General features: G+C 44.2%; 1 protein-coding gene across 1 annotated transcript in view; it reads right to left on the bottom strand.

Annotated features, from left to right (window-relative positions):
* LOC124595234 (ankyrin repeat and SAM domain-containing protein 4B) overlaps positions 1–21181 on the bottom strand; it is a 290543-nt gene extending 269362 nt beyond the window's left edge. Inside the window, exon 1 of the mRNA XM_047133892.1 lies at positions 20979–21181. Within this exon, the coding sequence (XP_046989848.1) occupies positions 20979–21001 (23 nt within the window). The 5' untranslated portion in view covers positions 21002–21181. The remainder of the gene's footprint in view (positions 1–20978) is intronic.
* Between the last annotated feature and the right edge of the window lie 270 nt (positions 21182–21451).

Here is a 21451-nt window from a genome sequence, read left to right as displayed (position 1 = left end):
TACACACTCTGAAATAAGGAAAAAGCTTCTCTTAGCTCTCCATTCTACTTTGTCTTTTCTTGAACTCTGGATGCCACAAGTTGAAAGTTTCGTACTTTTCATTAATTTTATTGGTGTTCGAACACTATTTCTACTAATTAAATTATTCAAAAATGAAAACAGTTCTTAATTCCCGTATGGTGTACTAAACATTTATTTCCTTCAGATATTCCCCCTTCAGTGCTTTATATCGCCCACGCGGATCCTCTATGATCTCATTCCTTTCCCCCATCTGCTCCTATTCCTCGAACATATCCGCATCCTCTACACCTCCCGCCGACTTGAACCCCCTGATTGCTCCTCTCCTCTCCCATCCCCGCCCCCTGCCACGTCTTCACCGTTGTGTCCCCCCTACTCTCCATCTCTACACCCTACATCTCCTTTCCCAAGGTGGCTTCCATCAACTCCCCCTCCCGGATGATGTCCTCTCTCCCTCCATTTATCCTTCCTATCAACTCTGATCCTCACCCCCCTCCTTTCCTCCGTCCTTTCCCTGGGCTCCCTCTTCCTCCCCCCTTTCATCCTGTGTTTTCTCCCCACCTACCCTCTCCCTATCTCCTTTCTCCCCCCCCCCCCCCCCCCCATTGTGCTCAGAGCCATAGTGCTCAGAGCCCCCCCCCCCCCCGCGTCCTTTTAGACTCCCCTCCTCTGCCTTCTCTTATGTATCCTCATCTTCCATTGGCTCCTTTCCCCCCTCCCCCTTCACTTTTCCTCTCCTTCCCCCCCCCCCTTTTTTCCCGTCATCTGACCAGTTTCCCCCCACCTGCTCTCAGGTGTGGTATGTCATATTTGTGCCAATTTTTTAGTGCAGTGGTTAAGTGAGTGTTCAGTGTTGTGCGTCTTTCCACAGTGTTGCGAACAGAAATCATGCTGTCGCTGGGTGTGCTTTTTATATCTCTTGCGAACAGAAACCAGAATGTCGCCGTGTTTTTTAATTGTCTGTCTATTATTTTTCTGCTTCCTGTGTATTTTATTAGCATCATCCACCCTGTGTCTTATGTTTTAAGCTCCAGTATTTTCTGCCATTTTACCTTTAAGTCACCGATTTTATCGCCAACTGTTATTATTTTTATTATCTTCAGCTTTTTAAAACAAATTCTGTAGGCTGAAGAGCGGCGTAATAAGCTGCTGCCAGCCCGCCCCCTTTAGGGGGAATCAAAACTCAATAAAGGGAAAAAAAGTGCTTTATAAATCGGTTCACACGTGTGTGGAATTTCTCGATTACTGTGCACTGTGGTATTCGAGTTCTGTATCGTGAGCTGGAGAATCTCTGTCCTGCGTTAAAAAATCGCAGTGTTATGGTGAACCGGACCTCTACAAATATAGCATTACCCAAGCGAGTATTCTGCTTTGTAATATGAGGAGCCACTTCACTAAGCAAGTACTGAAATGCACTCCCATCCCTTCATAAGTACTTTATACAAGCCTTGACATCCTTCATCCACTTGCAGGTCTCGTAACAAATTTACTATCTCGACGTCAACCCACGACTTCACCCAAGTGTGAAGTATGTTTCCTTTCTTTCAGCTGCTTCTCTTCCAAATGCACACACAATGCAACTGTGGTACAAGCAAATGAAGTGCATAATAAGTTGTGGTTGTGCACCATCTTTAAGTTTGAAGAAGAATGTGATGACAGTGTAATACCCCGTTTTAGCGCCGTGTCAAGGATCTTTGTCGAAGAAGTTTGACGGATGTCTGATCATATCTCTTTGTCAAAGATGGTGTAATACCGACCATAGTGTATGACTGAAATGGCGTGGCAAATGAGGACGTACTTAAAGTTGAAGTACGCGCAACAGTGCGATCCTAGTGGGCAAAACGTGTAAATTCTACAGAGGTTCACCGTGAAATTTTGACGGTGTATAAACCAAAGGCAATGTCGCGTCTAGCCGTAGAAAAATGGTGCCAACAATTTGACCAAGACCACACAGACGTCGGTAACGCTGATAGGGAAGTCCAGATCTTGCGCTGTGCGACACTCATCTTATTGGCAAGCTGAAATAACATCTTGGGAGAGGGATATCTATCGTGTCGAGGAAATGAATGACTGATAGAAAGTTCCTATCATTTCTTACAGAGACTTGGTGACTATGTTAAAAATAGTGTCACTTTGAAGTGTAGTACAGAATTAAAAAAATGTTACTTTTGCTGCTATAATCTCTATATATATAAAAGGCAATGTCCTGCCTCACTCACTCATCATCGCCCAGCCAAACGGCTGAGGATAGAAACTTGAAGTTTGGAGAAGGTGTGGGTCTTACACTGTAGGCATTGTTTAAGAAGGGATTGTCGGATATTGCACTGCTAAGAGGGCGAAGTAGGGGATGAAAGGATTTTTGAGAGCACGTCGCTATTAAGGGAATTTTGAAGCTAGAACTACGAAAAGTAGTATTTTGTTTCTCAGTCAGAAAATAAAAATTCGTGCTTCAGCATTTTTGGAAATTCAACCCGCCAAGGGGGTAAAATTTTGTGTGAAAGTTTTTTTGAAAATACATAATTACGAAAGAACTACTATAGGATTTTAAGGCTACATTTATGCAACTCGTATTTTATTTCTCGGTTAGAAATTAAAAAAAAAGGAAGTTCAATAGGGGATGAAAGATTCTAAGAAAATATTTAGTTACATTAAACATTTTTCTAAAAGAAAATCGGTATTTCAGTCCTCGGTTAGATATAAAGAAATATTTGTTAGGGGGCGAAAGTTGCTATAGAAATGTCTCCACAAGAACTCAAAAGGCATAATTAACAAAAACTTTGGACTCCAGCTAGCAGAATCGCTTTCTGGTCAGAAGTACAACAGGAAAAGAACATGCTTATATGGCCTTAGAAGGTGTAGCAGTTTGTGAACAACATAAAAATTCGATTAAACGAAAACAAAATAATCTCTGCTCGCCATACAGTCTACTAGAGCGAAGCAGCGGACGCTAAGCTAGAAATGTGTAATTTACTCTTTGAAGTCTCATCGTGTTATAGGTTTGCAAAAGAAATGCTTGACAGACAGTAATTATAATGTTAATATTTAGAGCCATTCTTTCTCAGTCGATTCTTGAATGCTGTTTACCTTGTACAACAGCAATATGTGATAAACAGTATCGTAGCCAATGTGAACAATACAAAAGTAACGAATAATGATGTATCGTCTTCAGTCAATGTAAAATTTAGTCTTCTTATGTTACCTGATACTTAACTCGAGTCTCCGTGAAAAGTATCTCAATATGCACTTTAACTTTCCTTCATTTCACTTTTGGTAACAATGGGCGCACACGTGTGCAGCGGGCATATATTTTGTTTGTATTTGACATTCAGAGTGTAAGCTTTTCAAATACTAATTTTCGTCGCTTCAGGCAAATAATGTATAATGTACGATGGAAGTACTTCTCAAAGTTCGCAAATATTTCGCCACATCTGCTACGGGATTCCATTCTGTATCCAGTGGTGGTAAAAACTGCAGTTATGGTGCTTCAGTAGCTTCCACGTGAAATACGAGGGCTACTCGAAAGTAGGGTTCCATTGGTCGCAAGATGGAAACCACAGTGAAAATCAAAAATGTTTTATTTGCAACGGTTAGCGACAGCTTCCGGCTACTTCTCTATACAGTTGCCGCTCCGAATAAGACATACACAGGTATGTCGAAGCATTGTGCCAGCTTTCCAATACCCTCCTCATAGACGTCAGCCGCTTGCGCATTCTGCCAATTCTCTAAGATGATTTGCAGCTTTTTGTCTGTGCCAAAATGTTGGCTTCGCAACAAGCACTTCATGTGAATAGAGACGGAAATCAGAGAAAGCCAAGCCTGGCCTACATGGTGGACAATCAAACACTTCCCGTCGAAAACGCTGCAGGAGCCTCCTTGCCCCTGCAGAGTACGTCCGAGAATTGTCATGAAGAAGGAAATGCATAACAGTTACGTTATGTGGGCTGCGTGACATCAGGCGGAGTTACAGGCGCGCATACTTGGCGGGAGACTCTAGTTTTCTAGGCATCTTTACGTGCTCACTGTGCGCTCGGAACTGAAACAGCGATGTGGCGCGATCGAAGGGCATACTAGAGGCAGTGTCCAACACATCTGCACAAGGCTTCATCAGATTTTTACTGTGGGTTCCATTTCGTGATAGATCACACCTTATTTTCCGAATAGCGTCACTAGAAAAAAGTGACGAGTCCACTACGATTACTACGGAATTATTTATCGTGGCGTATTAGTGAAAGACTGTTTCTCGACCCTCAACTACGTCTTTAGCTCCTGACAAGTTTCGTCAGAACTGACATTCAGAGGCAGTGAACATGCAATTTGAACAGAGGCATTCTCGCACTCTGCTGGAAGTACAACATGGCGGATCTTCTGCGAAACCTCATTGCAAACGACATGCAGAAACGAAACTTTCTGATAGATTAATACTTTGCGTCGGATCGTGACTCAAACAAGAGACCTTGCCTTCCGCGAGTAGCGCTCTTAACGAATGAGCTAGTCAAGCACGACTCCATGATTCCGTCACAGCTTCACTCCCGCCATTGCCTCTCTTCCATTTTCCAAACTTCACAGACGCTCTTCTGTTTCAAAACAGCACATACTCTTCTGCAGGGTGAAAGATTTATGCCTGCCGCTGTGGCTGAGCGGTTCTAGACGCTTCAGTCCGGAACTGCGCTGCTGCTACAGTTGCAGGTTCGAATCCTGCCTCGGGCATGGATGTGTGAGATGTCCTTGGGTTAGTTAGGTTAAAGTAGCTCAGTAGTTCTAAGTCTAGGGGACTGATGATCTCAGATGTTAAGTCCCATAGTGCTTAGAGCCATCTGAACCATTTTTGAAAGATTTATTCTGTAAACAGGCCCCTAGGCTGCAGCAAAGCTGTTTCCTGTCTCGGAGGAAGTTTTTTTCATTAATTTATTTTAGTTTATTTGTGGTCTTCGATACATGAAATGTCGCAAATTATAGTGACTAACACTTATTTTAGTTAATGAGACATTTAATTACCCATGACTCGTATTTCAGCATACGATAAAATATTTACGTTAGGTTGTAAACATGTTAATTTAATTATATCAGAAGCGTTCCATAGAGACTTACTCTTCGTTTACTCTTCCTCCCCCCCCCCCCCCCCCCCTCACGGGTCACTCGTGGTGCGGCTCTTCAACTCCTGTACGTCTCCCCCGAACCACTTCTCTGAAGTCTGTCGCACCCACTGCAGGACAGCTGCTGGCGTTTCATGGAAATCTGAGAAGTGATGTCCACGCAGAGGTTTCTTCCTAGCCTCGAAAAGGTGATAATCAGAAGCGGCCTGGCCAAGAGAATACTGCGGTATGGCAGTATCTACAACACAATTTCAGCGACGGTAGCTGTGGCTTTCCGACTCGTATGGGGACGAGAGCTGTCGTGATGCAAGAGCACTTTTCATTACGGCGCACACTCTCCAAACAACACTGGCACCAATCACCTGTGAATATTCGCATTGTTTACGCCCTCATTCCACAGAAACTGCGTCGTGCAGTACTCATGTTATTCACTCACGTAATGACATCAGGTGGGAAAATGGTCTCTGCTGTGGAGGTATTACACTTTTAGTGATTGTCCTGCCACCTACGGTTAGACCAGAGTGCTACATACTTACAACTGTAATGATAAAACTAATGGCACGCCATGAATGATGGGAAGAAATAAAGTTAAGTCAATGTGGAAAGCTCCTCGTAATTTGATTAGCGGCTACAACGTTATACACAACGTTTAAAAAACTCCGTACATAATATTTTAGTAGACACAAAGAAATACTTTTTATGTAACAAAAATATCATAGGTGCGACGTTTCCCCGCTAGGAGCTCATGAAGGGTTTGATATTCCCTTAAGCCAACGTTCACAGTTATTTTGACTGTTGGGAGGTGGAAAATCCTAAGGCAACGTACGTGTTCCGCCATTAATAAACATTTACCGTAAATGTATCGGCTGGTATTGTTAACGAATGCCTGACTGGGCCATATCTTCTGCCTAATACACTTCCGCCTATGAGCAATTCCTTCTTTGGTGACTACTGACTTGGCACCTGATCTCTTGATGTTTGTGTGTCTGACGGTTCTCATTAATGTGACATGTATTCAGGCATTAACTACTGCCACACACATTTTGGAGGTCTTGCGTTTGGCAGCACAGCTTGCTTCGTTCCACTCAACTGGAGTCAATCGATAAATAAGAATGGGGGCCGGCACACCCAGGGTGAATCACACTGAACAGGTGGCGAGCTGTGTTCTTTTTAAAAGACTTAAATGTGCTCTTTGACGACCGTTGTTGTGTTAATGCGACACAATGGAACGTTCGTGTTATTATCTGCCCTGAGAAAACGCGTCAGCCAGGCGGATATTACGATAAACTCCTCTTAGCAAGTGGCGGGTTTCAAAACTAACGACTCTAATAAGAGAGCCTCTTTACCTGCCCTCAGATAACTACTATCTTTCCTGCTTGCGCGTGTCTTGTCTTACTTAATGATAAGCTAGGGCATGATGACAGATAGTGCCTGAGTAAAAGAAATAAATGTGCGAAATACACACAGTTATTATTTTTGTATAATGCACTGCGTATTCCTGTTCCGGCGATTAGTGGCTGAAATACGCAGGGTGTGATTGTGACACATACATTCAGGGAAGATGTAGAAAGACAAATACGTCAAGTAGAGGTAGATAGACTTGGTCCGGAGAATTGATGGAACACGTGAGACAATACTGTTCCTACAACTAACCATACACGACAGGTTCAAGAAACACAATCCTACGTGTATAGCATCTGTATATTTAAAGAAAGCTTTTGACAGTGTTGACTGGAATGTACTCTCTGAAATTATGAGGGTAAGAGGCATAAAATGTAGGAATCGGAAGATTAGCTACAACTTGCATAGAAACCAGACTGTACTTACGAGATTCGACGGAGATAAATGAAAGGCAGTAGTTGAGAAATGGAGTGTAACTGAATTAAATCATGCAATGCTGAGGAATTAGATTAGGAAATGAGACACTGAGAGTAGTAGAACGCATTTCGTTATTTGGGCAGAAAAATAAGTGACAATCCGATAAACAATAGCTGGAAATACTAGGAAAATGTTTTCGGAAAAAAGAGCGACATGTTCATGTTTGCACAGATTTATGATTATAAACGAAAATCACAATATTGTGTATGTTCTACAGTATTAATTCATTTTATTAACCGGTTTTCGGCTTACAAGGACATCATAATGGTCAACCAGGCAGAGCAGCGAGGTTGGCTGAAAATGAACGCAGCTGGAGGTTGCAGAATTATTACTCAGCATTCATTGAACATGCAATGAGTGACGGCTATGGCTGCCAGTAACAATACCGTGTCCTCTATTTAGCAAACAAAGGCCAAATATTTAAACTGCCGTAAGTCATGGAAATCAACAAACATCTGGTCCACATTCCTTATTTAATATTAAATGACCTAACACAGCTGAATACTTTCCTTCCTCTAAACTTCACTTGATCTCCACAGTTTTGCAATGCTTCCCACACTGTCTCTTCCATTCTGTTACTCCATTGTTCATGTATTTAGTTATTTTATTGTAATTGTCTATTTATTCCCTATTGCCTTTAATTATAATTGTCGGTTATGTATTACCTTCCATACATAAACTATTCTTCAGTACAATTGTCACTTACTATTACTGGGACTGTTAGTTTAAGTTGGTATACAGGCACTGTCTTCTTTAGTTTGGTGTTAATTTCTTTCTGATTTCTTCTTTTTACATATTGACGGAATAAAGTCGCAATACCAAAAAATGATTAATGTAGAGTAATGTAATTTCGGGAACACATTTATCTAGGTAACACATGTAAGTAATTAACATTGCGAGATCACAGGTTTTAATGAAGGGCGAGATAAGCCATTGCAAATGTGAAATGCTCGTACGTTAACAACCAGTATAACCGCCATAATATTGAAAACAAACATGTGAGCATGGGAGCATTGTGTTGTACAGGGCCGCGCGGGATTAGCCGAACGGTCTGCGGCGCTGCAGTCATGGACTGTGCGGCTGATCCCGGCGGAGTTTAGAGCTCTTCCTCGGGCACGGGTGTGTGTGTTTGTCCTTAGGATAATTTAGGTTAAGTAATGTGTAAGCTTAGGGACTGATGACCCTAGCAGTTAAGTCCCATAAGATTTCACACACATTTGAACATTTTTTCGTTGTACAGGTGCCGGATGTCAGTTTGTGGGCTGGAGTTCCATGCCTCCTGCACTTGGTCGGTCAACACAGGGACGCTTAATGGTGTTCGTGGATGACGCAGGAGCTGTCGTCCAATGATGTCCCCTATGCGCTCGATTGGAGACAGGTCTGGTGATCGAGCAGGCCAAGCCAACATGTCGACACTCTTAGAGCATGTTGGGCTACAACAGCGGTATGTGGGCGAGGATTATGCTACTGAAAAACAGTCCCTGAAGTGCTGTTCATGTATGCTAGCACAACTGGTCGAATCACCGGACTGACGTACAAATTTGCAATCAGGATGCGTGGGATAACCACGAGAGTGCTCCTCCTGTCACTCTAAATCGCACCGCAGACCTTAACCTCTGGTGTGGGTTCAGTGTGTCAGCACGCAGACAGGTTGGTTGCAGGTCCTCAACCGGCTTCCTTCTAATCAACAAACGGCCATCACTGGCACCGAGGAAGAACCAGTTTTCGTCAGAAAGCACAACAGACTTCAATCCTGCACTCCAATGAGCTCTCGCTTTACACCACTGACGTCGCCAAAGGCGGTGGTTTGGGGTCAGCGGAATGGACGCAACAGGACGTCTGGCTTGGAGCTGTCCTTGAAGTAACCGATTTGTACCAGTTCGTTGTGTCACTGTGGGTCCAACTGCTGCTCATATTGCTGCTGCAGATTCAGGATGATGTGCCAGAGCCCAGTGCCTAACACGATGGCCTTTCGTCTAAGTAGCACCACGAGGCCATCCGGAGTCCGGTCTTCTCGCGAACTGTACATTCTCGTAACCACCGCTGCCAACAATCATGTACAGTGGCTTACATTCCTGCCAAGTCTTCCTGCAACATTGCAGAAGGGACATCTAGCTTCTCGTAGCCCTATTGGTTCAAATCGCTCTGAGCACTGTGGGACTTAACAGCTGAGGGCACTGTGGGACTTTACAGCTGAGGCCATCAGTCCACTAGAACTTAGAACTACTTAAACCTAACTAAGCTAAGGACATCAAACACATCCATGCCCGAGGCAGGATTCGAACCTGCGACCGTAGCGGTCGCGCGGTTCCAGACTGAAGCGCCTAGAACCGCTTGCCCCACCGGCCGGCCGTAGCCCTATTGCAGGACCTCGTTCAAACTCAGTGAGGTGTTGATAAAGGTGCCTTTGTCGCCTTAAAAACGTTCTTGACTAGCATCAACTCACCACGTCCAGTCTCAAAGGTAACTAACGCTCACGACCATTACAGCATATATTTCAAGCAAACGTGATTATCATTCCCGTAGTGGTGCTACTAGCGTCACCGTTATGCGACATGCACGAAATCTGGATAGATGTCAACTTTCAGATGCAGAAACATGGGCTTTCCAACTTTAGTTTCTGTCGCACAACTCCTTGGTGTAGCCACTTTCTTCCTTCATTGTATGTCAAGGCAACAGGGATTAACTGCCATGGTTCACATGGCTCTGAGCACTATGGGACTTAACATTTGACGTCATTAGCCCCCTAGAACTTAGAACTACTTATACCTAACTAACCTAAGGACATGACACACATCCATGCCCGAGGCAGGATTCGAACCTGCGACCGTAGCAGTCGCGCGGTTCCGGACTGAAGCTCCTAGAACCGCTAACCCCATGGTCCTAGAAGGAACTGTAGAAGGTAAAACCCGTAGGCGAAGGCAGAGATTGGAATGTATACAACAAATAATTGAGGTCGTTCAGTGAAGTGCTGCTCTTGAGATCGTCACAGTAGGAAAAATGATGGAAAAATCCTGGCGTCTCACAACCAGCAACAATATACGATACTTGATGGGAGATTAAAACTGGGTGGTGGACCGAGACTCGAACCTGGGATCTTTTTTTGCCTTTCGCGGGCAAGTGCTCTACCGACTGATCTACCCGAGCACAACTTACATTCGGCCTCACGGCTTTACTTTCGCCAGTGCGTCATCTCTATCTTTCACACTTCACAGAAGATCTCTTGCGTACCTGCAGGACTTGCCGTTCTGGAAGAAAGGATATTGCGGAGACATGGTTTAGCCACAGCCTGAAAGATTGTTTCCCGAGTGAAATTGTGGTGTCATCCGAAGAGCGAGGTGCCAATACAAGGTTGGTACCTCGCAACGCAACGACAACAAAAGACAGCCTCTGCAAGCCACATCGAGGAATTAGCAACACCAGCGTAGCCACGCCCACAAACGTTTCGCTACGCCGCCGCAACGGATCTTCTACTTGTGGCCGAGTACTGTTACGCTCAGCCCAGTCGACTAACTAAGACGTATTGTCTTCTAGCAGGACGGCTGTATGATCAGTGTATTAGGCAGAACAATATGTAGAAGTTATTGTTAAATGTATTCTGAGTGAGAGTCTTATGTTTCTCTGTGTCAAGTGATACGTTAAAGTTCAGAGACTCATGGCATTCCTGCGGAAATGGATTGTACAAAGTTAAGCAGTTCTTCTTATCTATGTTGTAATAAAGTGAACTAACATTTTACATGTAATGATATCCACTCGGTTCTCCTCTTGAAGCTAACCAAAGAACTCACAGTTGTACTGGCGAGTGTACTTTCGTCCGGTACAACAGACATTTTCACACTCTGTGATGGACTGTGCGCTGATGTGAAACTTCCTGGCAGATTACAACTGTGTGCCGAACCGGGAACCTCACCTCGGACCTTTGCCTCCAAAGAGACGAGGTACTGGCGGAAGTAAAGCTGCGAGTTCGGGTAGTCAGTCGTGCTCGGATATCTCGGTTGGGAGAGCACTTACCCGCGAAAGGAAAAGGTGCTGGGTTCGTTTTGCGGCCCGGTACACAGTTTTAATCGGCCAGGAAGTTTCACATCAGCGCACACTCTGCTGCAGTGAGTGAAAATTTCAGTCTGGGACTCTTCATGTCTTTCTGACCGATGGGCGTATCTGTAAGCTCTTGATTCCCTTCGAAATGCGCACTATGTCACTCAAGCGGTCAGGCGTACAGGCTAATGTAGAAATTGGACCGCGATGTATCTTGCCGTTTTTCCCATACACAAGACACAGGAAGAAGTGAACATCGCAATAAATGTCACAAAAAGGGAAGGGAAAAATAATTGGGTCCTCCTCGAAATGAATTCCAAATCTTACCCACTAATCCACAGGGGATATAACACAGGCAATTAGCTCCACTAGTTCCTAGAATAATACCACCGTCTACTGCCCGCGGAGTCATCGATATTAATGAGAGCACCGTTAACTCAGCGAGAACTCGTCGGCGGAAAAGGCTAATGCAACGTATAGCTGACGTTCCAGAACATCTGCCCGCGGAAATCTAGTGTAATTTCCTACCTCGTTCAAAAGTGAACTTCTCTTTGGTGGCTACTGTGGATTCCGAGTACATTTATCGTGCGGAACCAGATCACTGGCTACAGATGTTTTATACTCGTATGTACACAACCGTACAGAATTAAATCTCGATTAAATAAAGCTCAATCATTCACTACTTGTACCATTTATTTATTTGATTACTAACACCGTAGTGACTTCGAGCTCTCTTGGCTCACTTTGAATGGCTTAATGTAGGTGCATTCTGTTGCTTCCATTATTTTCTGCTGTGTGTCAAATAGTTGATTTCACACCGATACAGTGTGAACGGAACTATGGTGCTTCTTCAGCACAGCAACTGTCATGAGGCGACTTTATGAATGAAGAAGTGCTACGATAATATGCTCGAATACTCGAAATGTGGAACTCTGTGCGGTTCTGGCGCTGCAGTCCGGAACCGCGGGACTGCTACGGTCGCAGGTTCGAATCCTGCCTCGGGCATGGGTGTGTGTGATGTCCGTAGGTTAGTTAGGTTTAAGTAGTTCTAAGTTCTAGGGGACTTATGACCTAAGATGTTGAGTCCCATAGTGCTCAGAGCCATTTGAACCAAGCATTTGTTCATCTTCGCTACTGTGAAACCGATCCGTTCCGTCACAACACGAAATGGCGAGACGGTAGTGAACCTGTTGTTGTTGTTATGGTCTTCAGTCCGAAGATTGGTTTGATGCAGCTTCCCACGCTACTCTATCCTGCGCAAGCACTTTCGTCGCTGCATAATTACAGCAGCATACATCCATTTGAAGCTGCTCACTGTGGTTAAGCCTTGGTCTCTTTCCACATTCCCTCTACCCCTCGCCCAGCCCTCACCCCCTCACAATACTTCACATGACTGTGCATTGTTTTTTTTCTTTTTTTGGGTTGGTCAGTCTTCTGATGGTTTTATGCGGCCCGCCACGAGTTCCTTTCCTTTTCCAACACCTTCATCTCAGAGCAGCACTTGCGATCTACGTCCTCAATTATTTGCTGGATATATTTCAATCTCTGTCTTCCTCTTCAGTTTTTGCTCTCTACAGTTCTCTCTAGTACCATGTAAGTCGTTCCCTCATATCTTAACAGATGTCCTATCATCCTGACCCTTCTCCTTCTCACTGTTTACCACATATTCCTTTCCTCTCCGATTCTGCGCCGAACCTCCTCGACCCTTACCTTATCAGTCCATCTGATTATCAACATTTGTCTGTAGCATCACATCTTAAATGCTTCTATTCCCTTCCGTTCCTGTTATCCCACAGTCCATGTTTCACTACCATACAATGCTGTTCTCCAGACGCCGTTCTGAGAAATTTCTTCCTCAAACTAAGGCCTATGTTTGATACCAGCAGTCTTCTCTTGGCTGGGAATGCCCTTTTTGCCATTGCTAGTCTGCTTTTGATATTCTCCTTGCTCCGACGGTCATTGGTTATTTTACTGCCAAGGTAGCTGAATACTTAATTTCATGCACTCGTACTTTGTGACCATCAAACCTGATGTTAAGTTTCTCGGTGCTCTTATTTCTGCTACTTCTCATTACTTTTGTCTTTCTTCCATTTACTCTCGATCCGTATTCTGTACTCATTAGATTGTTCATTCTGTTCAGCAGATCATGTAATTCTTCTTCACTTTCACTCAGGATAGCAATGTTATCAGTGAATCGTATCATTGACATCCTTTCACCTTGAATTTCAAATCTACTCCTGAACCTTTCTTTTATTTCCATCATTGCTTCTTCTTTGTACAGGTTGAACAGTAGGGGGGGGGGGGGGGAAGACTACATCCCCGTCTTACACCCTTTTTTATCCGAACACTTCGTTCTTGGTCGTTCACTCTTATTATTTCCTCTTGGCTCTTGTACATATTGTACATTACCCGTCTCTCCCTATAGCTTACCCCTATCTTTCACAGAATTTCGAACATCATGCGCCATTTGACATTGTCAAAGGCTTTTTCCAGGTCGACAAATCCTATGAACGTGTCTTGATTTTTCTTTAGTCTTGCTTCCATTATCTACCGCAACGTCAGAATTGCCTCTCTCGTTCCTTTACATAAGGGAGTTAAAAAGAATGGAGAACTATGATCGTTTGTGGAGCACCTCCATATTAGCAAGAAATTTCTGTAGTCGATCTAAGCGACATTTTAGGTGGTGTAAAATGCAATGCCACTGGCCATTGGATAACTGGAAGGGAGTGTTTTGGAGTGATGAATCACGCATACCGTGTGACAACTGGATGTAAGGGTTTGGTTCTGGCAAAATTCGTGGAGAGCTTTACCTGCCATCATGTGAGGTGACAACAGTGAAATACAGAGCAAGCAGTGTTGCGGCATTGTGGTGTTTTTCGTGGTTAGGGTGTGGTTTCCTTACTGCGCTTAATATAACGCTAAATGCAGAGCGATATGAGCACAATTTCAAATTCTAAAGGTGGCAGGGGTAAAATACAGGGATCGAGAGGCTATTTACAATTTGAACAGAAACCAGATGGCAGAGTCGAGGAGGATGAAAGGGAAGCAGTGGTTGGGAAGGGAGTGAGACAGGGTTGTAGCCTTTCCCCGATGTTATTCAATCTGTATATTGAGCAAGAAGTAAAGGAAACAAAAGAAAAATTCGGAGTAGGTATTAAAATCCATGGAGGAGAAATAAAAACTTCGAGGTACGCCGTTGACATTGTAATTCTGTCAGAGACAGCAAAGGACTTGGAAGAGCAGTTGAACGGAATGGACAATGTCTTGAAAGGAGGATATAAGATGAACATCAACAAAAGCAAAACGAGGATAATGGAATGTAGTCGAATTAACTCGGATGATGCTGAGGGAATTAGATTAGGAAATGAGACACTTAAAGTAGTAAAGGAGTTTTGCTATTTGGGGAGCAAAATAACTGATGGTCGAAGTAGAGAGGATATAAAATGTAGACTGACAATGGCAAGGAAAGCGTTTCTGAAGGAGAGAAATTTGTTAACATCGAGTATAGATTTAAGTGTCAGGAAGTCGTTTCTGAAAGTACTTGTATGGAGTGTAGCGATGTATGTAAGTGGAACATGGACGACAAACAGTTTGGACAAAAAGGGAATGGGTAGATCACGTAACTAATGAGGAGGTATTGAATAGCATTGGGGAGAAGAGGAGTTTGTGGCACAACTTGACAAGAAGAAGAGACCAGTTGGTAGAACGTGTTCTGAGGCATCAAGGGATCACAAATTTAGCATTGGAGGGCAGCGTGGAGGGTAAAAATCGTAGAGGGAGACCAAGAGATCAATACACTAAGCAGATTCAGAAGGATGTAGGTTGCAGTAGGTACTGGGAGGTGAAGAAGCTTGCACAGGATAGAGTAGCATGGAGAGCTGCATCAAACCAGTCTCAGGACTGAAGACCACAACATCAACAACAATGAGCACAATTTAGAGCACTGTGTACTGTGTACAGTTGAGGAACAGTTCGGAGACGATGATTGTTAGCAATCTCCTAGATAAACTAAGGTTTTATGGAATTGATGGTTTATTAACCAATGGATAATGTCATATCTAACCAAATAATGCAGGAAGTTATACTTAGTTAACAGGGGAGTTTCTCCTGACTGGGGAGGAATCATTTGTGGGGTCTCCTAAGGCTCAATGTAGGGCCCACTATTGTTCCTCATGTATGTAAACGACCTTACGTGTTATATACAACAGTCAGAATTTGCGGATGACACATGTATTGTTATCAGTCCAAGCATACATAAACAACCAAGGAAATGGTATGAAATGATAATAAAATCAAGTCCCTAAGCTGTCGACAGGCGTTGATATACATCAACGGGGACAGTTGAAAATGTGTGCCCAAATCGGGACTCGAACCCGGGGTCTCCTGCATACATGGCAGACGCCGTATCCATCTGAGCCACCGAGGGCACAGAGGACAGTGCGACTGCAGTGATTTATCGCCCGCACGCTCCCCGTGAGACCCACATTCCCAACTTAATGTCCACACACTACAATCGTAGTGCCCCCGCCCATTACACCCATTACTCGTGGCAGACAATCTTACCGAGCCCCGTAAGAGTTCGTGCAATGCGTGTGCATCCAGCACAGAAGAAGAAGGTCAATGGCCGGTTAGCCTTAACTATATGAAGATGGTATTTGTTCTTTCGGACATGTCTGAAAGAACAGATACCATCTTCATATATTCATAGAGGAAATAGAAAGTAATGTTCTTAGAAGTATTAGTGAGTGGTTTCCTGCAAACGGTCACACTCTCAGCAATATTTTTTTCTTCGAGGAAAGCATCTCGAGCAGTGGTGAGTCGTTATCAGTCTTGCGGTTCCAGACTGCAGCGCCTTTAACCGCACGGCCACTTCGGCCGGCTGTGAGAGGTAAAAATGACTTTTTATGTTGACGTAAGCATCGTTTCTTGATAACACGTGTGATAAGACAAGATTGTCCCTCACGCGTAAAACCGGTCACTTTGAATTATCTTCCCGATATTAGATATTTCAATGATAACATGGCCACTTTCCTTTTTTTGTTAAAAAATCTCTGGCATTACAAATATGGATTCAATGTTTACGAAAACAAGAAAGGTCACAGAACAAAAATATATTTAGTCGAAATATACAGAGCCACTTCTTCCAAACTGACAGACTCTTCAGAAGATGTTTCATTCTAGGAATATTTCGAGATCCTCTTTAGTTGGATCAGGATCAATTTTTTAACTGCGTCAGCCCAGTTAATTAGTCTTCATCCTCAAGAAGATAACGATATCTGCAGACAGTAGCCGCCATGACAGTCACTGAGGGATTCGAAGTACCAGAAGACCACTCGGAACGTGCGACTGAAATCGTTTAAGTCGTCGCATTAAAATCTCACTACGAAACTTCCTCGAGATTGAACGTAGCCTTCAGAGAGTGGGCAGTCTTCTCCATTCACGACAGGCATTTCGTTTTGTCAGAGACGCACTATCGAGTGTCGACGAAAGAAATGTTTTGTTATAATTGCTCTTCCACATCAGTCTTTCACTACGGCAAACTGATCAGCAGCTGCGGGTGTGTAAAAGAGGGCAAGTCTACAGACGATGCAACAAAATACTGCAAAACGTTCCTACTCTCATTTGTAAATTCAGGGGCATCTAAAGCAGTGGTGCCAACCTTTCTGAGACTACTATCCCTGAGTGTAATAAGATATTAGCAGTTAGTACACCCTTACCCTCCACTGTCATCAATACTAGTGACTAACCAAACTCGCAGGGACCCTACACGATATTAGGTAGGTGTACCAGTTTCGTTGGCTCTTCAATGTAACTTTCTCTAAGTTCGATGTCAACTAGCTGCCCCATAAATGTATTGAAGATGCCGGTATAACCCGTCGTGTCGACAGTCGTATCAAAGAAAATGTGGCGAACAATCCTGGAAGCTGACACCGCACACCAGACTCCAACCTTTTCGTCACGCGGTGGTGTTTCATGTATGATATAGGAGGTTTACATCAGCCCAGTTTCTGCACTTTTGTGTGTTGATGTAACCTGACGAGTGGAACCATACCTCATCTGTAAACCACGTTAGGGAGAGAATGTCTGGATGTTGAATAAGAAACCCTTAAAACCACCGACAGCAACGCATTCATTTCTTATGATCTGCTTCTTGCAATGCTTGTTTGCATCATGTACACCCTGTACAGTCGCAATGCCGATTTCAGCTGTCTGACACCTACCATGAAAACTCCACAATCCTGGTTCAACCGACGCAACGATTTCCTCGGAGAGCTCTCAAGTGTCTTCGAATGTAATCAATAGCGTCTGCATTTAGTGATGATCTGTGTTTACCACTGCCGCTGCTTACAAGGGAACCTCCCCATCGCACCCCCCTCAGATTTAGTTATAAGTTGGCACAGTGGATAGGCCTTGAAAAACTGAACACAGATCAATCGAGAAAACAGGAAGAAGTTGTGTGGAACTATGGAAAAAATAAGCAAAATATACATACTGTGGAGTCCATGGCAAGGTAGGCAACTTCAAGAACAGTATGAGTTCAGGAGCGCCGTGGTCCCGTGGTTAGAGTGAGCAGCTGCGGAGCGAGACGTCCTTGGTTCAAGGCTTCCCTCGAGTGAAAAGTTTAACTTTATATTTTCAGACAATTATTATCTGACAAACTCTTGTTTTCATCATTTTTTTGGGAGTGATTATCACATACACAAGAAAACCTAAATCAGGCAAGGTAGAAGAATCTTTTTACCCATTCGCCAAGTGTAAAAGTTAGGTGGGTCGACAACATATTTCTGTAATGTGACGCACATGCCGTCACCAGTGTCGTATAGAATATATCAGACGTGTTTACCTATGGAGAAATCGGTTGACCTATGACCTTGCGATCAAATGTTTTCGGTTCCCATTGGAGAGGCACGTCCTTTCGTCTACTAATCGCACGCTTTTGCGGTGCGGTCGCAAAACACTGACACTAAACTTATTACAGTGAACAGAGACGTCAATGAACGAACGGACAGATCTTAACTTCGCGAAAATAAAAAAATTAAAATTTTCACTCGAGGGAAGACTTGAACCAAGGACCCCTCGTTAAGCAGTTGCTCACCCTAACCACAGGACCACAGCGCTCCTGTTCTGAAATGGTCCCCAATGCTGCCGATCTTGCACATGGGCTACTCAGTTTGTATATTTTGCTTATTTTTTCATAGTTCCACACAACTTCTTCCTGTTTTCTCGATTGATCTGTGTTTAGTTTTTCAAGGCCTATCCACTGAGCCAACTTATAACTAAATCTGAGGGGGGTGCGATGGGGAGGTTCCCTTGTTAGTACACCAGTTGTCTCCAGCTTCCTTACAGTCGATAAAGCCGGCCAGAGTGGCCGAGCGGTTCTAGGCGCTACAGTCTGGAGCCGCGCGACCGCTACGGTCGCAGGTTCGAATCCTGCCTCGGGCATGGATGTGTGTGATGTCCTTAGGTTAGTTAGGTTTAAGTAGTTCGAAGTTCTAGGGGACTGATGACCTCAGAAGTTAAGTCCCATATTGCTTAGAGCCATTTGAACCATTTGAACAGTCGAAAAAATTGTTGCCTTTGTTGGAACATCGCGCACGTTGAATTCTCTGCGCAATTCCCATTGTGTTGTAACCGATGATTCCGCCTTCCAATATGTTTTCACAATAAAAACCCGCTCTCGAAGTGTGTACTGCATGTTTCTGCCAGCTAATCGCAGCAAACGGATCACGTATTTGCTCGTTATTGTGACGCGGCCTAAACTACACAATCACAGACTCCACAAATCGCGACCGACGGTGCTACGAACGAACTAAGACTAGACGAGCAAGCGCGGCACTACACCGGACAAAGGACCACAGGTGCAGAAACAGCAATAAACTTGCCAACAATAGGCGCTACTTCTGATTCTCCCAGAGCTTCTGAGAGCAACAAAACAACTTTCCCGTTTCTACGAGCCTTCTGAGGGAAATTATAATTAACTGAAGTAGTTCATGTTTATATGGATCGGCCTGTACAATCAGAATACAAAAGAAGTTTGAAGAGTGAATCACTTTCGAATCTCCCACTTCACGGTAGGCAAACAGCGAAGGCGGTACATTGCGACCTGTGTGCTCTACAGGAGTCCATGGTGTGAGCAATGTTTCGAGTACTCGTCATGGGGTTCTCTTCTACGTGACGAAGCATGACGTCGTTTTAGTCAGAGGAAAATGATATGTAACGTCGATGGCGTTCTCTTCTCAGTTTGTGTCCATACCACGAGATTTGAAAGAGATCCGATTTTCAAACTTATTCTACATCCAAACGGTACGTTTCCGGCCTTAGGTTCCTTATCAAAATCCTCTTTACGATCCCTAGAAGGCTGTAACAGAAATTTTGAAAGAACCTGCACGTATGTATAATCACCTATCACATACTTTTCATAATTTATACAGTATCGTAAAAGCCCGAGATATACATGCATCTAATGCAGAAAATTCACTTTGGGCTATTAAAAAACAATGGTTACTAGCGTGTAGGTCACTTCGACTCAGCATCAATGGCAACAGAGCACAAGATGGGTTCTCCAAGGATAGTCTTATCAAAGATCAAAGAAACCATCACAGCTTTCAAATAGAGCAAATCAGGAAAAAACAATATCATATGTCGTGGCAACGATAATATTATGCCTCTGACTGAACACCTTTTGTTGATTCAGTCAGTATCTAGCAAACGTTAAAAAATTTTGACTCCGTGCACGCACTTGTACGCCTCGTTTGTGTAGGTCTTCATATTTACATGCCTTAGGCACAATCCCAGCATCATGAATCCACAACGTAGACAAATTAAGCCAGGACTCTGTAGCACTATTTCTGCATGTATCAGCATCTCACTGAGATGAGTTCCCTTCTATACGCTCTCCACACTATCTTGATGCTTCATCAAATAAATCCAGCTGTCTATCATTGTTTACTAATATATCTGTAATCATTTCATAACTTCAACACCACATCAGGTATGTTCAGCGTCTTGGATGTACGTCTGCACAACACTAGCTCTTTCTTCGTCTCCTCCTCAATTTCAGGCATGGGATTCCGGAACAAACTACCCTCCAACCTGCGGCTTACCCAAAACCACCCTGTATTCGAGAGGACATTGTTATCATAAGCGTAACTACCCTCGCGGAATATCCCAGCTGCTTTCGGTCTGTCCAATACTGAACCAGTATCTCTGTCGGACTGTGACCACAACTCATGATTTTCTCATCCGTACCTCTTTCTTCCTTACTTCTGCATCTCCTAGCCTTGCTCTATTATTCTCATTCTTCCTCTAATCAATACTACGCATGTTCTCTTGTCGATTCACTAAACGTTTCTTGGTGTAAGTAAGAAAAGCACCGAATGCCTTAATCTTGCCATGTGAGACAAATGCATAAATAAAAAAAAATGTATATAAAAAAGCTAAGAACACTAGTTTAGGCAACATGGTGCTATCTTCGGGTGCCATTTCCTTGCTTTATTTAAATGTTGTCCGTCACTCCCATGATGAGAAATGAGGAAGAAGCTTTCCGAAGCGTGTCTCACTAACGAAGAGCTGCTGACAGAATTAGCCCAGTAAAGCCGCTCAGCGGAGAAAACAAAACAAGTGCCCCGGACTCACTTCTGAAACCCATTTCATCAAAGAGCACAGTAGAAAAAGTAATTTTCTCCGCAGTAGCAACGATAACTTAGGATGTCTGTGGCTATATTTTCAGACCCTGATCTTGGCAGGTGAAACAAATATGTGTATAAAAATAAAAAAATAAAGAAAACGACGAGTTTCTGCAACGTGGTGCTCATCTGCAGGTGCCACTTTCTTGCATAACTTCAACATTATGAGAAGTGAGATAGAATCCTTCTGAAGCGTTTTCAGAGGGCCGCAGAATTAGCGCTGTAAGACCGCTGGTCAGGAAAAACAAAACAGGTGCGTCTTACTCACTTGTGAAACCTGTCGGACGACATGGTGACGCTCCGGCTCGGCGCCTGACACTGTCACAGATTAGACTGACACGCTATCTCTCGCGCACCCACACACACACACATGCACACGCACGTAAGAACGTGACGGTTGGGCGATAGCGGCGCGCATGCCCACCACATCCACTTCTCGTAGGCCGCCCCGGCACTGCCGTGCGCCGTCCGTCACGCCGACTCACCTGGCGGGTGCGCGGAGGCGCTGACCTCTGGCGGCCGCCGCCCGAGGCAGCGTGGCCGGCCGGCCGCGGCGGTTACCTGGCAACCGGACATGCCGCCTAGCCTGCACTGGCACCTAGCACCGCCGCCGCCGCTGCTGCTGACGCGGCAGCCAGAACAAAACTCTGCGCTGCTCTCGCTGACCGGTCGTCTAGGGGCCCACTAGACACACAAGCAAACGGTTCTCTCTGGTGTAAACACTAGCAGCGCTTAAGCAAG

This window comes from Schistocerca americana, chromosome 2 (genome assembly GCF_021461395.2).
Source record: "Schistocerca americana isolate TAMUIC-IGC-003095 chromosome 2, iqSchAmer2.1, whole genome shotgun sequence".
NCBI lineage: Eukaryota > Metazoa > Arthropoda > Insecta > Orthoptera > Acrididae > Schistocerca > Schistocerca americana.
The sequence above is the reverse complement of the archived record's forward strand: the minus strand, read 5'-3'. Positions and strand labels throughout refer to the sequence as shown.